Source organism: Clarias gariepinus, chromosome 22 (genome assembly GCF_024256425.1).
Source record: "Clarias gariepinus isolate MV-2021 ecotype Netherlands chromosome 22, CGAR_prim_01v2, whole genome shotgun sequence".
NCBI lineage: Eukaryota > Metazoa > Chordata > Actinopteri > Siluriformes > Clariidae > Clarias > Clarias gariepinus.
The window spans coordinates 9,550,306-9,567,748 of NC_071121.1; the positions used below are offsets into that span (position 1 = coordinate 9,550,306).

The 17,443-nt window shown below is 36.0% G+C and overlaps 1 protein-coding gene across 1 annotated transcript; it reads right to left on the reverse strand.

Annotated features, from left to right (window-relative positions):
* Nucleotides 1-2,816: 2,816 nt before the first annotated feature.
* On the reverse strand, nt 2,817-16,390 carry clcnk (chloride channel K). The gene is made up of 20 exons (XM_053483047.1): nt 16,314-16,390; nt 16,061-16,205; nt 15,789-15,920; nt 14,841-14,969; nt 14,348-14,487; nt 14,158-14,235; nt 13,917-13,992; nt 13,609-13,734; nt 13,278-13,362; nt 11,808-11,909; nt 11,444-11,528; nt 10,657-10,821; nt 8,794-8,863; nt 8,551-8,661; nt 8,211-8,427; nt 7,942-8,075; nt 7,639-7,709; nt 3,839-3,919; nt 3,635-3,721; nt 2,817-3,443 (listed from the first exon to the last, which is right to left on the reverse strand). Exons 2-20 carry the CDS (start codon nt 16,200-16,202, stop codon nt 3,405-3,407), a joined length of 2,070 nt encoding a protein of 689 aa, XP_053339022.1. The 5' UTR covers nt 16,203-16,205; nt 16,314-16,390; the 3' UTR covers nt 2,817-3,404.
* Nucleotides 16,391-17,443: the final 1,053 nt, after the last annotated feature.

A 17,443-nucleotide genomic window follows, 5' to 3' on the forward strand; every position in this document is an offset into this window, starting at 1 on the left:
AACAGCGTTGATGAAAAAAACAAACATTTTTTTTCTATATTCTTGTGTTCAGTATTCACCACCATTGATAGCTACATGCTAACACAGTGCTACTCATATTAATTTGGCATATATGTGTATAACTTCTCTTTTACTAAACTTAACAACAGATCTGAGGTAAATTGTGTTAGTTAAAATTGTTTTAGCTTGTTTCTGGTTTGATCCGTTCATTAAAAAAAAAAAAAGTAAAAAAAAAAAAAATCTAACAGCTATGTGTTAGCTAGCTAAGTCACAGTCATTATATTGGTTTACTTAGCTCAGGGTCAGCATCGATGTTTGCCAGCTGTCCATGAAGCACTTTTAACTCGATGTTTATGAGCAGATTCTACATAAACAGCACATTGTAGTATTTATCACTACGAAAATCAAAATGTACAGAGTCCTAATCAAACACTTCATGTACTTATCAATATGGAGTTGGTCTCCCTCTTTGGCAGCTATAACAGCTTCCACTCTTCTTGGAAGGCTGTTCACAGGATTTCGAAGTGTTTGTGTGGGAATCCATGCCCATTAATTCTGTGGAGCATTTATGAATTCAGGCACTGATGAATCTCCGTTCCAGTTTATCCCAATGGTGCTGGATGAGGTTGAGGTCAGGGCTCTGTGCGGGCCTGTCGAGTTGATCAAACCATGTCTTATATTTCTTGCTTTGTGCACTGGGGCACAATCATGTTGGGATAGAAAAGGGCCCTTTGCCAAACTGTTGCCACAAACTTGGACATAGCACTGTCCAAGATTTCTTGGTATGCTAAAGCATTAAGATTGATTAAGATTACTGGGAATGAACCTACATTCAATAATTAACAGGTTTGACCAAATAATTGTATCCGTCTAGTGTACCTGAGCAATACACCTAAAAAATTTCTGAAAGTTTTGTCTTGTGTCCACTCTACAATAGCTGTATAAGAACATATTCGATTTGTGATAGCTAGCTTAGTCTATAGGCCTGGTTATATTGCTGACTTAATGCCTAGCTCATTTTTGTTTTTCATATTTAATATTTTCATATTTTGTTTTTCTAACTACATTTAAATTGGGTTTTGTTCACTGTGACACAACATGAGGATAAAATTGTTTTTGAAAGGTAATTACTCGTGTAAAATGATTTTAGGATAACATTGAACATTGAATGGCCTCAGGACTATGTTGCAAATACAACTTCAAAACAATGGAAAATCAACCTGTATTTGCACAATAGTCGAAAATACACCCATGGTCCACCGAATGTATTTCAGAGTTTAGAAATTCCAACTGGTGAAAAGGACAAACATAAATGTGCTTCCTGCACATTGTGTGTATCGTATGTCTCTTGCACACAAGGCACTCTTTTAAGTGTTATCTTTCTATGTAATCAGGGCTCCCAAATGCAGCCCTGAAACCAGTGCTAGTGGCAGCAGCAGCAGGAGGCAAACAGAGATTTTAATAACAAAGGTTATTAATAACTCTGTGAATGATATTGCTCGCAATTTTAGCATGTTGCACTGTAGCAGCAGTGTCCCACATAGCTACACTAGGGTATGGTACGTACACTGCTTGACCAAAATAAAGGTTGCACACAATAATATTTTCCACCACCTATAGCTTTGATTATGGTTTGCATTCACTGTGGCAATATTTTAACAAGCTTGTGCAACATCATAACATTGATTTTTGTGATCAATCAAGTTAAATTGCATTAATTATTGGCCAAGACCATGTAGTGGTGAAAGGAGGTGCCACCTCCACAGGTGTGTAAGTGATCTCTGATCACAGTTATTCATGATTTTTATTATTTTCAATTTTTTCTGTTAAGGTAATGGAAAAGCTCTGTTCTTCTGGGTTTACTAATGTGTTGGACAGCCCAATTTCAGTAAATTCAAAAATTTCCCCCATTAGATTATTTATTTATTTACTTATTTATTTAGATTGATGCAGGCCAGTAACATGATTCTTAAGAAATACAGTTTCCCATAATCAAGTATTATGTCTTCTGACACAGGCTGTGTAATGTGGTGCCCAAACTGGCAGAACAGAATAGATCTCAGACAACATACACCCCCATCATACCCATCCCCCCCACCCCCTTTAATATTGATGTAGTCTAGTATTTTTTATTTACTTTTAAGGAATTCATACATGTGCATTTACTAGCCCTTATTTGGGTGATAAAACTAAATGTCATTAATTATTGTTATTTAGAAGTTGTATTTGCAACATTGTGTTATAATTATTTGTTCAAGGTTTAACTCTAAAAAACATAGTAATAGCAAAGGTGATTTTGTACAACTTTTGTACTTATAAAACTGAATGGTTAGATGAAGACTTTAATTATCACCTACATAGCTTATGTAGTTAGTGTGTGTTGGTGGCATTGTTTTATACAACACTGCATGATCAATTTACCTCCTTCTTGTCATTAATGAACATAAATTAATGGAGCACACAAGTATCTACAGTCAGCGACTGAATAATTACACTAGCTGGTTTAATGCTGTAAAGGGCAAATCTTAAGAAAAAACAGCTATGATGAGATACTTTACATAATTTGTGCATGTTGTGCTGCTAGATGTCTTGGGAGTCATCGTACAATTTTAACCCGTGAGCATACACACTGTTTGAGGTTTTGTCAGTGTTCAGACACAATCAGGTACCGGACCCTGTAAAAAACTTCCACAGAAACAGTGGATGTATATATTCATTGCCTAATGTGCTGGGCGGCATTTAGACCGGAACCATCCTGTGCAGAATGCAGAAAGCACAAATTCTTTATTTTTATTTGATTTATTTTATTTTGCATCATACGCTTACATGCTTTGCTTTCTTTTGAAACACAGTGTGTATATTGATCCACTATATATCAGTACTGTTTCCATTCTAAATGTGATGCCTATGTTCTGTCTTCATTTTAGCATCTGTTGAAGGGCATACTCATTCAGCCATAAGCAAAATCAGGGTTATCGTTTTGTTTGTTAGGTTAGCCAGGAGTCCTCATCCTATAAGAGGGATGGGTTGAATGGTGTTCAGCGGCTGCTTCATTTAATTACACCTTCCTAATCTCCTCCATTAGACCTGGGTACACATGGCTGATTTTAATAAATCTTTATCACTTGGCCTGTGCTCAGGCCTATAAACAGAACGCAGGAGTGAGACTCCTTAGTCACGGCACCGAATGAAAAGCTCCAACTGTCTGAGTTCCAGGAAGCAGCCGATTGCTGGCCAACAGCAATCTCCACAGATAAGGGTATTTGCATAAGTAATTCGAGCTGTACATGGACATGATCATCACAGCAAATCACTGCTTGATGAAATATTTTAAGGTCATTCTTAGAAAAAATTGTATATGAAGTGTATGACGACCAAGTAGTGCTCGTTTATCCGACTGAACATTAGATTTCCTTGGCCAGTTCTTCAATCATGTTTTTCATCTAAAAGAAATACGGAACAAACATTATTCACATACTTGTTTTCTCAAAGAGAAGTGTCATCACTTATGGTCAGTCTAATTAGGTACTGCTTGTTCATGATGGAGCTTATTTGTACTGTTTGTTTGTAATGTAGACTATTCGGGTGCATGTGTATTTGAGTGCGCATGTGGTTATCAGGCTGAACTCGTCACCTCTTTCCATGTAATGACACCACACAGCTTTCCGTTCTCCGTGACAAACACACACTGCTCTCTCAAAACACTCATGATGCAGTGGGCCTGTCAAAACGCATTTACAAAGGCATGATTACTGAATAGGAAACAAAGGTCATGATTACATCATCGTACACAACGGGTAGGCTATATAAAGTAATTAGGCCTGATAAAAATAAATACCTGCTTTACTGTAGCATCAACTGAAAGCTGTAGCTTAACAGGTTGAATAGAGCACTCGTCCTCCAGGGTTTTGCACAAATCCTATATGTAGGGTTGGAAATGTGAGAAATTCTTATTAATTATGGCAATTTTAAGCCTTTTCCAGTTGATCATTAAGCCATGCCAATTTATATTAGGGATTGACTACTTAATATATGTGTGGCAGGTTTAGAGAAAAAGAGAGAGGCAGAGAGAGAGAGAGAGAGAGAAAGAAATTTCACAGAGAGATCATTCACATAAGAAATGTGGTATATATTGACTATATATATATTATATCTATATATGCACCTGGATTTATAGGATTTAAATTATAAAATTGTCATATACATTAGGCATACATTAGACTAGCTATTTAATGGTTCCATCTACAGACAAAAGCAGTTGTGTGCTATAATATAAGAAAGAGTGAATCTGTACTAATTGTTGTAGATGCATTGAAATTTATAAGTTGAAAAACTGGAAGATTAAGCACATGCTGTTAGGAGATGCTTCTTTAGTCATTTTGTTGTTTTAGACTTTCTTGTTTTAGCGCTTTGCCTTTTATGGAGTTTTGTGGGAATCAGGAGTGCATTGAACATGCTAAATGTGTATATATTTATTATTTTATTATTTAATTATTATATATATATATAAAACTATATTACATAGGATTAGAAATAGAAATTAGCTACATACAATTTCATCCCCTTTTATGTAGTGTCCGTAACCTTTTGGGATTCAAATCTTTCGATGATCTTAATTGTTGTTCAGATAAAACTTGAAACTTGATAAAAAAGTATGTTATTCTAAAATGCACAATTGTTAAGACATTGTAACATGAATTTGACATGGTTACAGACACTACAGCTTTTTTTTTTTTTTTTGCTTTTTAAGCTTTTACCAAAAACCAATTTAAACAACAATTTATAGCTAATATGCTTCAAGAAGCTTACACCAATGAAAGAAATATAAATACTTGAAATACTTTGAAAGTAAGGAAAGAAATATGAATAATTTGCATTTTAAATTATAATTTTTTGATGTGAGAGAGTATAACTCTAAAAATGACCATTTAGGGGGCATGTATTAAATCATCTCTCCGAAATAGCTAAAGTTAGCAACTTAAAATTTTAAGGGAAGCAAGATTGGTCACTTTAATGTTGCAAAAACATCAGAAGTAGCTTCTTTGGCACACACATTTTCTGTATTATATGTATAACTTAAAAAAAATAAAATTTAATTAAAAAAATCTTAAAAATAATAACATTAAAAACAATCAACAACTTCATTTGCGCCTTTGGAGGGCTAGTGAAAGGAGTTCATGATCTCATGATCCGGCTTGACCTATTGTCTTTAAAATAAATATATTTTATTGGGAACAAGGAATGATGGTTCCAATAACATTATAACTAAGGGGTGTTCAGAGCTATGTTACGTGCAGTTGCTGTCATTAATATTTACAATTTCAGGTACAAATCCTTATTAGAAAAACATTTTGCTGGGTACCTATTTGTACCACAGTTACCAGCCATGATTAAAATCATATCATTCATTTGTAACAAGTCTGCACTTTTTTGTGCAATCCTGGACAGGATTTCCAGCTTGCTTTATTTATTGAAGCCAAAAATTCTACAGGACTTATCAAAATGCCTATCAGTATAATTATGATGCGATAAAAGCAATTCCTATCATCCAGTCCGCATGTCTACACCTATTGCTGTAAAAGGTCAGCGTTTGCCATTTTTCACCATTATTCTTCTGCTGCCCCAACATTTTCAGTATGGCAGTAAGTAATTAAACATGAAAACACTGAAGCTCATTTTGAGGCAGATATGCTAAATGTTCTGTCACTTGCAAATACATTCTGCTGGTAATCAGTGGCACTTTTTTAAACAAGCTTGGTGTGTGAAGCAGCAATCAAGAATGCTAAAGGAGCAATCTTCCCCACTTTCATGTATATTTCAAGCACCGTGCCTCTAAAAATATATATGTATGAATTATAAATGTCCATGCACTTTTTCTTGGCCCTTGAATATTATTATACTATATAGTATCACTTAATGATAAATCTTTAAATGGGTTTTTAGATTAGGGTTATGGTCAAGTATTATACACGCATAGACCTGAGAGAATGAAATGTAAATCAGAGTTTATAACTATGGGGCTGTTTATGATATATAATTATAATATAATATAATAATATAATAATATAATTATATCACACTATATAAACAGTAAGACAACAAAAACACATGTTTTGGGAAATATTTTTTTCTGGCACCCTTTTTTTTTCTACACTGCCCAGCCAGAAAAAAGTGAACACCTGGACAAATAGGTAAGAACCTTCCTTTGGATAATTACTGCAGTGATTCATATGTGATTTATATGTTTCAGCTGCTAACAAGCTTCTTATTTCTTAACACATCCTGTTTTCATGGCAAAGATGTTAGTGCTTCAGTAGTGTCAAATTATTGGCCTGCAACAAGCAAAGACAACAACTTAGAAGGTGCAACTTATTATTAAAACCTGGAGGATAGTGGTGCACCGTTTTTTTTTTTTTGTTGTTTTTTTTTATGATTGGAGATCACTTAAATGTTTGGTGAAATTAAATTTTACAGCTCACAGCTATGTTTAATAGTAAAAGTAAGAGCATTTGCACATAATAAAACCACTTATTGCTGAGGCTAATTGGAATAAAACTTTAATTTGCTAGGTAGCATAAAAAATAGACCTTGAAGCATTGGGAAAAGGTAATTTGTCTTATGAGTCCAGATCACCCTGTTCCACAGTGATGGGTGTATCAGGGTAAGAAGAGAGGCAGATGCAGTGATGCACCCATCATGCTTAGTGCCTAATGTACAAGCCTGTGGATGATGCCAGAATTAATCAGACTCAAACTGTCAAAGAGTGGTTCAGGGAGCATGAGACATGATTTTCGCTCATGCCTTATCACTTCACAGAGTCCTGAACCTAACCTCATTAGGAATCTTTTGGATGTCCTTTGGGATCTAGAAGACTTTATGCAGCGGTCTGACTCTTATATCATGAATACAAGCTCTTTGAGAGAAATTAATGCGACTCTGGATGGAAATAAATATTGTGGTATAAGCTTATCAAAACTATGACATGCTTAATCCAGTTCAGTGAAATATTCAAGGAAAATGCTTTCTTTTTTTAATTGAAAAATTAAAAATCACTCCAAACTGCAAAGAAAAAAGTCTCAATTTGCTTTCAAACTGTTCATAAAGACTGTTAGGGCAAATAAATTAATAAATTAATACATTTTCTGCAAATAATTCTTCTAAAATTCCTCCTAAAAGAAAAAAAGGGATTTCTTTTGGGAGTGAGATTTTATTCCAGACATTAAAAGAGACATCATTGTTTAATGTGGACATTCATTAAACTGTTGTCAAAAAAAAAAAAATTGGAAGCACATAATAATCCTTTCACTGGAACTCCAAACACTGGAACAAATGGAGTCCTAAAATGTCCAACACCTCCCCAATATCAGTACGTGAACCTATTAATGCTCTGGTGGCTGAATGAGCAGAATATTATAAAATATTATTTTAAATTTAGAAAAATGTAGCTTTATATGACATTTGAATCCACCATGCTCAATGGGGACAAAAATGATATGACACTTCAACAGTTCCGAACTGGCTGCTGTGTATTTCAGGTCTAATTAGGATAATTCGTGCTTATGTATATGAAAAAAATCTGTCAGCGTTTGAAAAGAACTGTGATGATAGAAGCTTTAATTGCAGAGGTGTTACCGTTACCTCACTTTGGGTTGAGAGCAGGAAAGTCTGCAATTGTGCTCTCGTGACAGTTCCTAGAAGTGTGAGGGAATCTGGAAGACAGATTAGAGCAGGTGAATATCGCAGATAAGCTATTAGTCTGGCTCATGACTCCCTGAACAGAATGTAGCTTTAATTGTGCTTTGCCTCTGACATTATTTCAAGATTGCTGTCTTCACTGTCCTGTCTGGTTTACTGGACATTCTGATTCTGCCCTGTATTGTGCTTTGACTGGTATTTAAAATTTCCATTAACTTTAATGAATAAGGAATCAGTCAGACTCACCATGTGTGTCGACTACAGGGAACTCGTTTTCTTTGCTGGCGTCGAGGAAGTGCTGTACGCCTGTCGCTCCCTCAGCTTGCTGGAGCACTGCTCCTACTGGCATGACAAACTGCCTAATCTGGACTGAGGACAGCCTTCAAAGTAATAGGGCAGCAAAAGAAAAAGAAAAAAATTAGGCTCTCTATATGGGATCAGTTTTTTAAAAGGACTTAAGAAAAAAGGAAGAAGATACAGTAAATTGCCCCTTGTACGTAGGATATGAAACTCACTTTGGACAGGCCCTTATGAGAGAGTGCAGGTGTGGGAGTTTCTTTATGAGAGATATGCCGTCATAGAAGGACGGCTGATGCCTAGAGCGTGCCAGGGCGTTGGATATCAATGTGGCTGTCAGAATAGGGACAACATGTGTGGACTGCCCAGTCATCTCCAGAGCACAAAGAGCAGGTGACAGTGTGTGTGTCACCGCACCTGCGAACGCTGCTGCTCCTACAAACACACACGTACACATGCACACCAAGCACAATCTTCACGCAACCCGGTACTGAGTCACGATCATGACACATTGGCATGCTGTCTCCAGGAACATGGCAGGATAAAATGTTTGTTTACCCACTAAAGCGTAGCCCCCTGGGTTTATCACACTCAGCCTCTCCCCTGATGAGATTCCATCTGGGAAGAAATAGGCCAATCCCTCACCCAGCAAACGGCCTAAAGCAGCACCTTGAACAGACATGAACTTTTGCAACAAATCCGTGCAAGCCTTTGATATATCTGTTTACACCCTGCCTAACTTACAAACCATGTTAATGATAAAACTGTTTCGGTTTCTCGGAGAACACTCATTTGACTTACCATAAACGAAGACAGGCATGAAGTAGCCAGCAGGCAGCGGTAAGGTGCAGGCCAAGACCAAGAGCCAGAGCTAGGGAAAAATAAAAAAAAAAAGAGTAAAGACTTAACATCTTTATGCAATCACATGAATATTACATTTAATACACTGATTATAATCCGTGTTGGGGTGCACCTAAGTAAATTGCTAATTATCAAATAACAAAGCCCTTTTATCTGGTGAATGCACTGAAGTGATTGCTCACAAAAGTTCAAGTATAGGCTCTGAACCTTCATAGCATAGTTATTTAACTAATAAGAATAACTACTGACACGCAGCTCAAAAGGTGCATGAAACTTTATTATTTAAGTTTTATTATAAGGCTAATGTATGTAGTTAAAATATACAACAACTACGTTAACTACAGTAGAGAAGTTCACCTTACATTCCAGCAGGATTATTAAAATAAGCTTATATTTCATGAATCTTCAGAAAGTCTTGTTTATCCTAACTAGTCTCATAGGGATTCAGAGCCTAACCTGGGAATACTTAGGGAACATGTGCTGGAAACCTAACCTGGAAGGAATTCCAGTCACATGGTTCTTTCACAAACGTCTTCACACCTGTGGACAATTCAGCATAGACTATTTACCTGCTGGCGTGTTCTTGGGAGGTGGGAGGAAGGAATTGCACGCCAGATACTGGAGAACCTGTGAAACTTACACATAGTGTATACATGGTATACACCATCTGTACTGTCCATCAGTACAACATCACATTAATCCCCACTAGCGTTAAGATTTTCTAGCTAGCCTCGAGTCCACAAACTGTTAATTTCTCTAATCTAAAGACGTCTATTCCTTTTCTTAAACAGTACATTGCTGATTGTAGGATGATGCCAAAAAGTATTACTACAACATATGCCATGTATTATAACTTTCTCTGTGCACAAAACAGGTGATTTCACTGAAAGGTTCTCACCTATCTCGTGCTAATTAGAATCAGCAGGTTTAGTTAATGGATAGGACAAATACTTGGCAGTCCCGCAAGCAATCAGGCAGGCATAGATTGAGCAAGTGACACTGCAGACGTTTTTCTGACTCTAAGCCCAGCCAGAGCCAGCAGATTTTGTAAAATAAAGGAGTTCATTCTAAACGTTGATAGTTGTATAGCGGTTTCATAGCATAAAATGTTTTTTTTTTTCCTTTTATTATCTTTATTAAAAAAGACAATAAGAATGTCATTAAAACCCTGAATTCAGTTTTGAATTCAGTCTTTTCCCGACCATTGTACTTCTGACAGTAACTTCAATGATCAGTTTAAATTAATGCAATTCTTCTTTTATTTTTTTCTATAGTAACAACTGATTCACAGGGACTCTACAAGTAGTAATAAACAGATTAAGAAAGAATGTAATTAATGAACAATTAAATATTATAGTCTTTGATATGGTTAAGAAAAAATGTAATTAGTAAGGCTTACATACAGAATACTTGTATTTTATATATATATATATATATATATATATATATATATATATATATATATATATATATATATATATATATATATATATATATATATATATATACTTCAATAAATTTTAACAAAGAGATTATATTGATGTGATCACTTCACCCTAATGTTAAACAATATAGTCTTGTGTGTATATATATGTCCCATGGGTGTTTCAAAACACTGATTATAACTACAAATGGTTATGGAATGACAATATGTATGTTTGTGATGTGCTGTTCTGTTAGAAGAAAATAACCCAGGTGGTAACAATAACTCAGCTTACCCAGCATGCATTAATTTCTTCTAACAGAACCTGCTGTCATGTTTATTTTCTTACTTATTCCACAGACTTGGGTAGGTAATTTTACCTTAATGAGAATAAAGCATCCAAGTGTGTGATAAACACTGTATCCAGGTGGACTCCACTCTTGCCAAAAAGAATGAAGGGGTTTTTGTGCTAATGTGGCGTTGTGGAAAACTGAGTTCCACTGAGTCCTATCTAGCAGGGATGAGAGTAGCTGCTTCATTGAGAGCTGTAACAATAGCAGCAATAAGGGAGAATTTGATTACTGTTATGAAATATACCTTCATACATTTGTAATATTTAAATTATCCTTTAACCTTTTATTTATTCAAGTAGCCATCTTTAATTTACAAGACTGCATCATACTTCTTTTTTTTTGCTTATAGGATTACATGGCAATAAGGATAATAAGCCTATTACACAGACCTACAGTTATAAGGCAGTCACACGTCATTTCTTTTTAAGGATAGTGTGTAAAGGATCGCACTCTTCATGAAAACAGTAATGTTTAAAGTCTGTTATGAGGTTTCAACTGTGTCAGCTTTTAATGTCAATGTTAAAGACATACCCAAAGCATGCTGAGTACTAGAAATGTGACAAGATATTGTAAGCTGATTAAATGTCAAAATGCAAAATCTTATTTCAATAGAAATCTGCCATGTGACTTATGTGTTATCAACAATAACAAAGGCATTCTTTATGCCAGTTGAAACTTGTTGAAATAACCATATATATGATACGCATTAGCTCATCATATAAGCATTTTAAACTTTTTCCAATTCATTTTTTTATTATTATTAAGAAATGCTCCTAGTGTTGCTGTAAAATAAAAGCTTGTGTATAATCCTCACCTGGGAAGCAAAGAAAGATCCTCCTGTGTGAGGGAAGGTTAGTGTTGCCAGAAGGAAGGCGACAGTTGCTGAATACAATGTCTTTCTACATAAAAAAAGAAGAAGAATTAAACAAAAAATTAAAAACATTTTCTGCACTTGGTAAAAGGAATGCAAATTAAGGTCATATCTCATTCAATGCCCTTAGCATTCTGGTTATTGTTATTGTCAGGAGCTCTGCAATTATCAGCACCCTGTGCCACTGGTTGTGAACAAGACTAGCCTGTGGTAGGGTATGTTTTATTGAAATCCTGTCTAATTAATGCAGCTTTTTTTCACAATCGTGATTGAAACATCCACTGAAGTTAAGAAACTGGTTGCTCACTGTGTTGCCATAACCCCGCTGATGAATTTGTTTGTTCTGACAAAACGTAGAATCCATCGATGGCTGTAGAGGTAAACACAGCTTATAGCTCCACACAGCAGTCTGAATAGCAGGAGGGGAAAAAGAGACAGACAGCAGGAGATTAGCTCACCCAAATGAATAAATATTAGCACTTGAAACCTTGGAGCATGGGTTATGAGCCAGACAATCGACAATTAAAGCAAATTATATCACATTCATAAGTCTGCATCTTTAATTCATGGTGTCTATTAAAACCTGAAAATTACACAGTGTTGCAAATTGCTTGGTATATCATCTTCAACAGCTGTAGCAGAAAAAAATAAAAATTGAAATTAAATTTCTCTCTGGATTACATGGCACCTGCAGACGCCCTCCATGGAAATTGAGAAAAACCACAAAACTTTTAATGAAGGAACATTAATAAGGCAAATATTATTCTATTTGGTGATATTTAATAAAAAGGATTATATAGGGGTTTTAAAGCTACGTAAATGTAAATGAAAGTGTCCATTAAGATACATATTATAAGAGTAAAATAGCTGTATGGTCAATCTGAGCTTATAATTAAAGAGAGATTTGTAATATATAGTTATATAGGTATATCACACTATATGTTTTATTTGTACAGAAAAACATGAGAAACCCCATGTTTGGACTTTTACTCATGTTGAAAAGTTATTTTCCCCTGGTATTTCATAGCAATATCAAAGCATGTAATTTGAATATCAATACATATTGTACTTTTACATGCTTTGGACTTCCACATTTTAGGCAAAGCACAACGGGGAACTATTCACCTTGCATAGGAAAAGTCGATACAAACTAAAAAGCCAATAACGTTGCTTTGCTTTTTGTCAAATTTTTTTGTCAAAGTTAAATGTAGCAGCAGCTGTTACTACCATTGCAGTTACCCCATGTCTAAACATGCATAATACATTCTGTAAAAGAGGACGTTATGTAAATTAGACCATATTATTAACACCATATTGTATGCTTGTATCAGCTATAGCCTATATTTTTTCTCTTGCTCCTGATATTACTAGAGCTGGTTTTGCTGCACATGGGACGAGCCCTTACGCCTTTGATGAAAGAAAGATAATGTTAGCACACTTAAAAGATGCAAGGGACATGAGATACATGCATTGTGTGCAACAAGCTGTTGTGTCTGGTTCTGTCCCCTATTTCACCATACTGTGCTTGAAATCTTGTACATTGCAATTGGTTTGACATCTTCATTCACAAGAAATTTGAATACAAGTCCTAATTTGACTTGAACGCCACTTGTATAGTTTGCCTTAGTCCTGGCTTATTATTTGAATTATTTTATTCAGTGTTGACAGTGGAACTAATTGAAAAATATTAAAGCTGTAAAAAAAAATATATGGTTTAGGAAAATGTATGAATTTCTAAACATAATGTATGAATTTTAAAACACAAATGAGAACTTACCCCAGGAAAGCAAAAATCAATATTTCTGGAGGATGGTAGGGGTGCTCACTTGGAAACCTGGTCTGGAAAATAGGTTGCACTGTTTCTACAGGCAGAGAAAGAAAACCATGTTCTTCCTACCATTTGCATAAAATTGTTATACGGTTCAAATTAGATGACAATGTCAATTCACTGGGAAATAAATTTAATCCAACTTGAGCTCATAGTGTTCAATTAGGCCCTAAGGGGAAAATGGAGGCGCGAATGTGTCATGCATAAATGAAATCACGTTGAGGACTGAGCTGTGCCATTTTTCAAGGGCATCAGGAGCAGAATGTGCTTTGGTTCTTGCCTTGTTCCCCGCTGCACACAGAGAGAAGACGGAAAGTGAGAGATCCACAGACTGCAGCGAAGAAACACGGACAGTATTCTTGCACGGAATAGTGAGTGCCCATGACTTCAATACTGAAAAGCACTCCTGAGGGCAAAATAGACGAGAGAGAGAGAGAGAGAGAGAGAGGATTAGTATGGAATGGAGGGAGAGAGAAGATCAATTTTAGAGCGCCATTAAAGCTGATGCTCTAGTGAGATACATAAAAATGAGATTTTGTAGGATTTGCAGCTCGGTGAACACCATGGTGATGATTAGCATCAGCTCACCACTGACTGGAGCCCCGAAACAGCTGGCCACGCCCACCGCTGATGCCACAACCAACATCTCTCCTTGAGTTCTCCTCTTAAATGGAATCAGAAACAGAAATAATCCTAATAACCTATAATGTTAATGCATTTACTCAGTAATATACAGTGTGACGAAGCCTATATGCGCTACATTATACTACTTATACAGGACAACAATATTTAAAAAAAATACAGTAAATGTGATTTTTCTGGTGAGTACCTGTTTTCCGCCACATGCAGAGGCATACACACGGTACAGATATGCTCCCACCATATTTGACAGGTGGACAAATGGACCCTGTAGAGGTTGTTAGGTGCAGAAAAAGAAAGACCATGCACATTAATAAAGCTTCAAAAACATGCCATTGATTGTTACCAGTGGTTATTGCTTATTAATCAATATGTCTTACCACTTTTCCAAGGAACACGGTGCTACCTGCAGACAGTGTACTGATGAGACCGATGAGTTTAGCAAAGAGATTTGAGAGCGAGAGATATTCTGGTAGCTGCACACCTGAGAGGATGGTCCTGATCTCAGGCACACCTGAGCCTGAGAGAAAGAAAGACCAAAGCATCAAACGCAAACCATAAACAGCTTTATATAGTATACACGTATAAGGCTACATATTAAACAAACATATTTAACTGAGAATTCTATAACTGATTCTTTTACTATAAGGTTTTGACTATCAGTATAGTATAATGTATTTATCTTTAGTAATTACTGCATTACTCTCTGCATCCATGAGGGTGGATAAAAGTAGGATAAAAAATGTCTAACACATTTTAATGTGCTTTTCCCTCCCAATAAATGTCACAACTTGATGTTTTACATCATTTAATTATTAATGGAACTCATTTTTGAGCCAGGTAGCATGAGTAAGATGAAAGATGTCACAATACCTGCAGACTGGGGACAGATGCTGTGAGAGAAGCTGGTTGAGATGGCACAGAGGCAGGTAGGGTACAGTGTCCAGCACAGGAATTGTAGCAGGGTGTTCCCCTCCAAACAACCATATAGCCACTGGTGGGCTGGTGAAAGACATTTTAGATTGCAAATTTATCAGAAAAAAATGCACAAACTTATCCATTGATCCATCCATCCATCCATCCATCCATCCATCCATCCATCTATCCATCCATCCATCCATCCATCCATTCATCCATCCATCCATCCATCCATCCATTGATCCATCCATCCATCCATCCATCCATCCATCCATTCATCCATCTATCCATCCATCCATTCATTTTCTATACTGCTTATCATGTTAAGCGTCTCAGGGACCTGGAGCTTATCCCAGGAAACATGGGGCACAAGGCAGGGTACATCCTGGTTCGGGTGCAAATTCATTGCAGGGCACAAGCACACACACTTACACACCCAATCATACAATGATTAGACTAATGACAGCATTGTAAATTATTTACATGTAGTTTTAAGTGGTTCACAAAATGTAATAGAAATAAAAATACAACCTACAATACAAAAAAATACAAATGTTAAGTTTAAATTTATTAGAAAATCAGCTACATTTATTTTCTATCATATTAAGAGGGTGTGCTCAGCATCAATCAGGAAGTTGAGCCCAAAATGCTTGCGGTAGACAGAGACAAACATCAAGTTGTGACATTTAATGAGGGAAAAGCACATTGAACTATGTTAGACATTTTTTGATAACAATGTATGATAACAGTAATAACTTTATAAAGTAAATTACTTTGTATGTTACTGAAATTTTTATTTACATGTGTACTATATGCAACTCTTTTTCTAATTTTAATATAAACATTCAACAAGTGTGTTTGATGTGTCTTTTTTTTTATTATTAAAATCATGAACAGTCTAACCTCGCAGGAGCTTGGCTACTGTCAGGTCCATACAGAAGCTCATGAGAGCAGTGATGACTCCCAAGGCAGCGTAACAGTACCACTCCAACCCGGCCAGAGAGAGCATTGCAGTCTGAACATGCCTTACACAGCCTGTATGATACAGAATAAATCAGAAATTTTATATAATTTCCTACTTAGAGTGGATTGTAGCCATTTACAGGTAGGTTTGTCTTTGTGATGAGAATAGAAGTTTAACAGCAATTAATTTTACATTTATATTTGAAATTTACCTCTGATCTGTGATCTGGCAGGCTGCCATGGTTTCCAGGGGCGTCCATTAGAGATAATAATCTTCTCCTGTGTGTTCTTTACACTGCCTTGCTGTACACAATGTTGTTCATTCTCACCAACGCTTACATAGACATGCTGCATCGTCTGCAAAATGATTCAGACATTATTACAGCTCTATTAAACTTTTACCACTAATAGACAAAAAGCTTTTGTGCCAAGATACACTTCATACAATGCATGAAGAAAGCTTACCTTTTCAAGAACAAGGTGCAGTCCTGTATTCAGCTCTTTTACAAATTATACCAGTGAATTCCAGGTCTGGAATGAATATGAGGAGGAAAAGGAGAAAGCAAGTTCAACTCTAACTTATTAATTGTGCGTTTGTCCTTTGTGTTGCTTTTGCCCTGGGGTGTGCACTGAACTGGAACAATATGCGACTTTTCTTTATTTTTTGTTTCTATTAAATTCTTTCAAAATCCCTAAATGTCATGCAAAGACTTGGCCTTTGAAATGTTTAATGAAAGTCTAAACTGTGAAGTGATGAACGTTTATCAGTTACAGGTGAATTCAGCTCACGAAGTAAAGAAAACTCATCGACCTTCAGAGAAGGTCTTCTGTATCATGTCGATTCTGAACTTTGAGAGCAAGCCTGGAATGCGCATTCGAATACTATTCAAAATTCATGCATCTTGAAAGCAAACAAAATTTGTTTTGCTCATGCACGTTTTTTTATGGACTCTGGATTTTGTTATCCATTTTGTTGTCTGCTGATACGATGACACTAGATTGAATGAAAGATGTGTATGTTTAAATCTGGCACTAATGGGTAATTTTCAATCATGCGTAATATGAATGTTGATTCAGGCATTACGCGAGTGCATGGTCTCAGGATGCAAATTAGTCACAACTACAGGGGGCTGGGGTTTTTTTGTGTATGTGTGTGTCTTGATTTGTGTGCAAGTGCTTGAATAATTACATAGGTTACCTGTATTAGGCATCCTGCCACTGTTTAAAACCCTGAATGACTAAAACACAGACAGCTGAATGACAGAACAAGAGAGCAGAGGTAAAATTGCTGTTGATTTAAACTAAATCAGAAGTGAAAATCTCAGTCCCCATGGCAGAATCAATCTGCACTAGGCTGATTGGTGGATGGAGGAACAGGCTAGTGTGCATGAAATACTCTATTCTCTCTTCACTCCATGACTGATGAGCTGTAGCCCTTTGACGTTTCTCATATTTATTTTTTTAGAGCTCTTTCGCTGTCCCTCAGCTTTTATTTGTCATATTGTAAGAAGTGAGTTAAAAAAAAATTTAATTGCATTTTAATTAACAGTATTGGATTTATTATGGTATTTTGTCAGTAAATATAAGGGGTAATA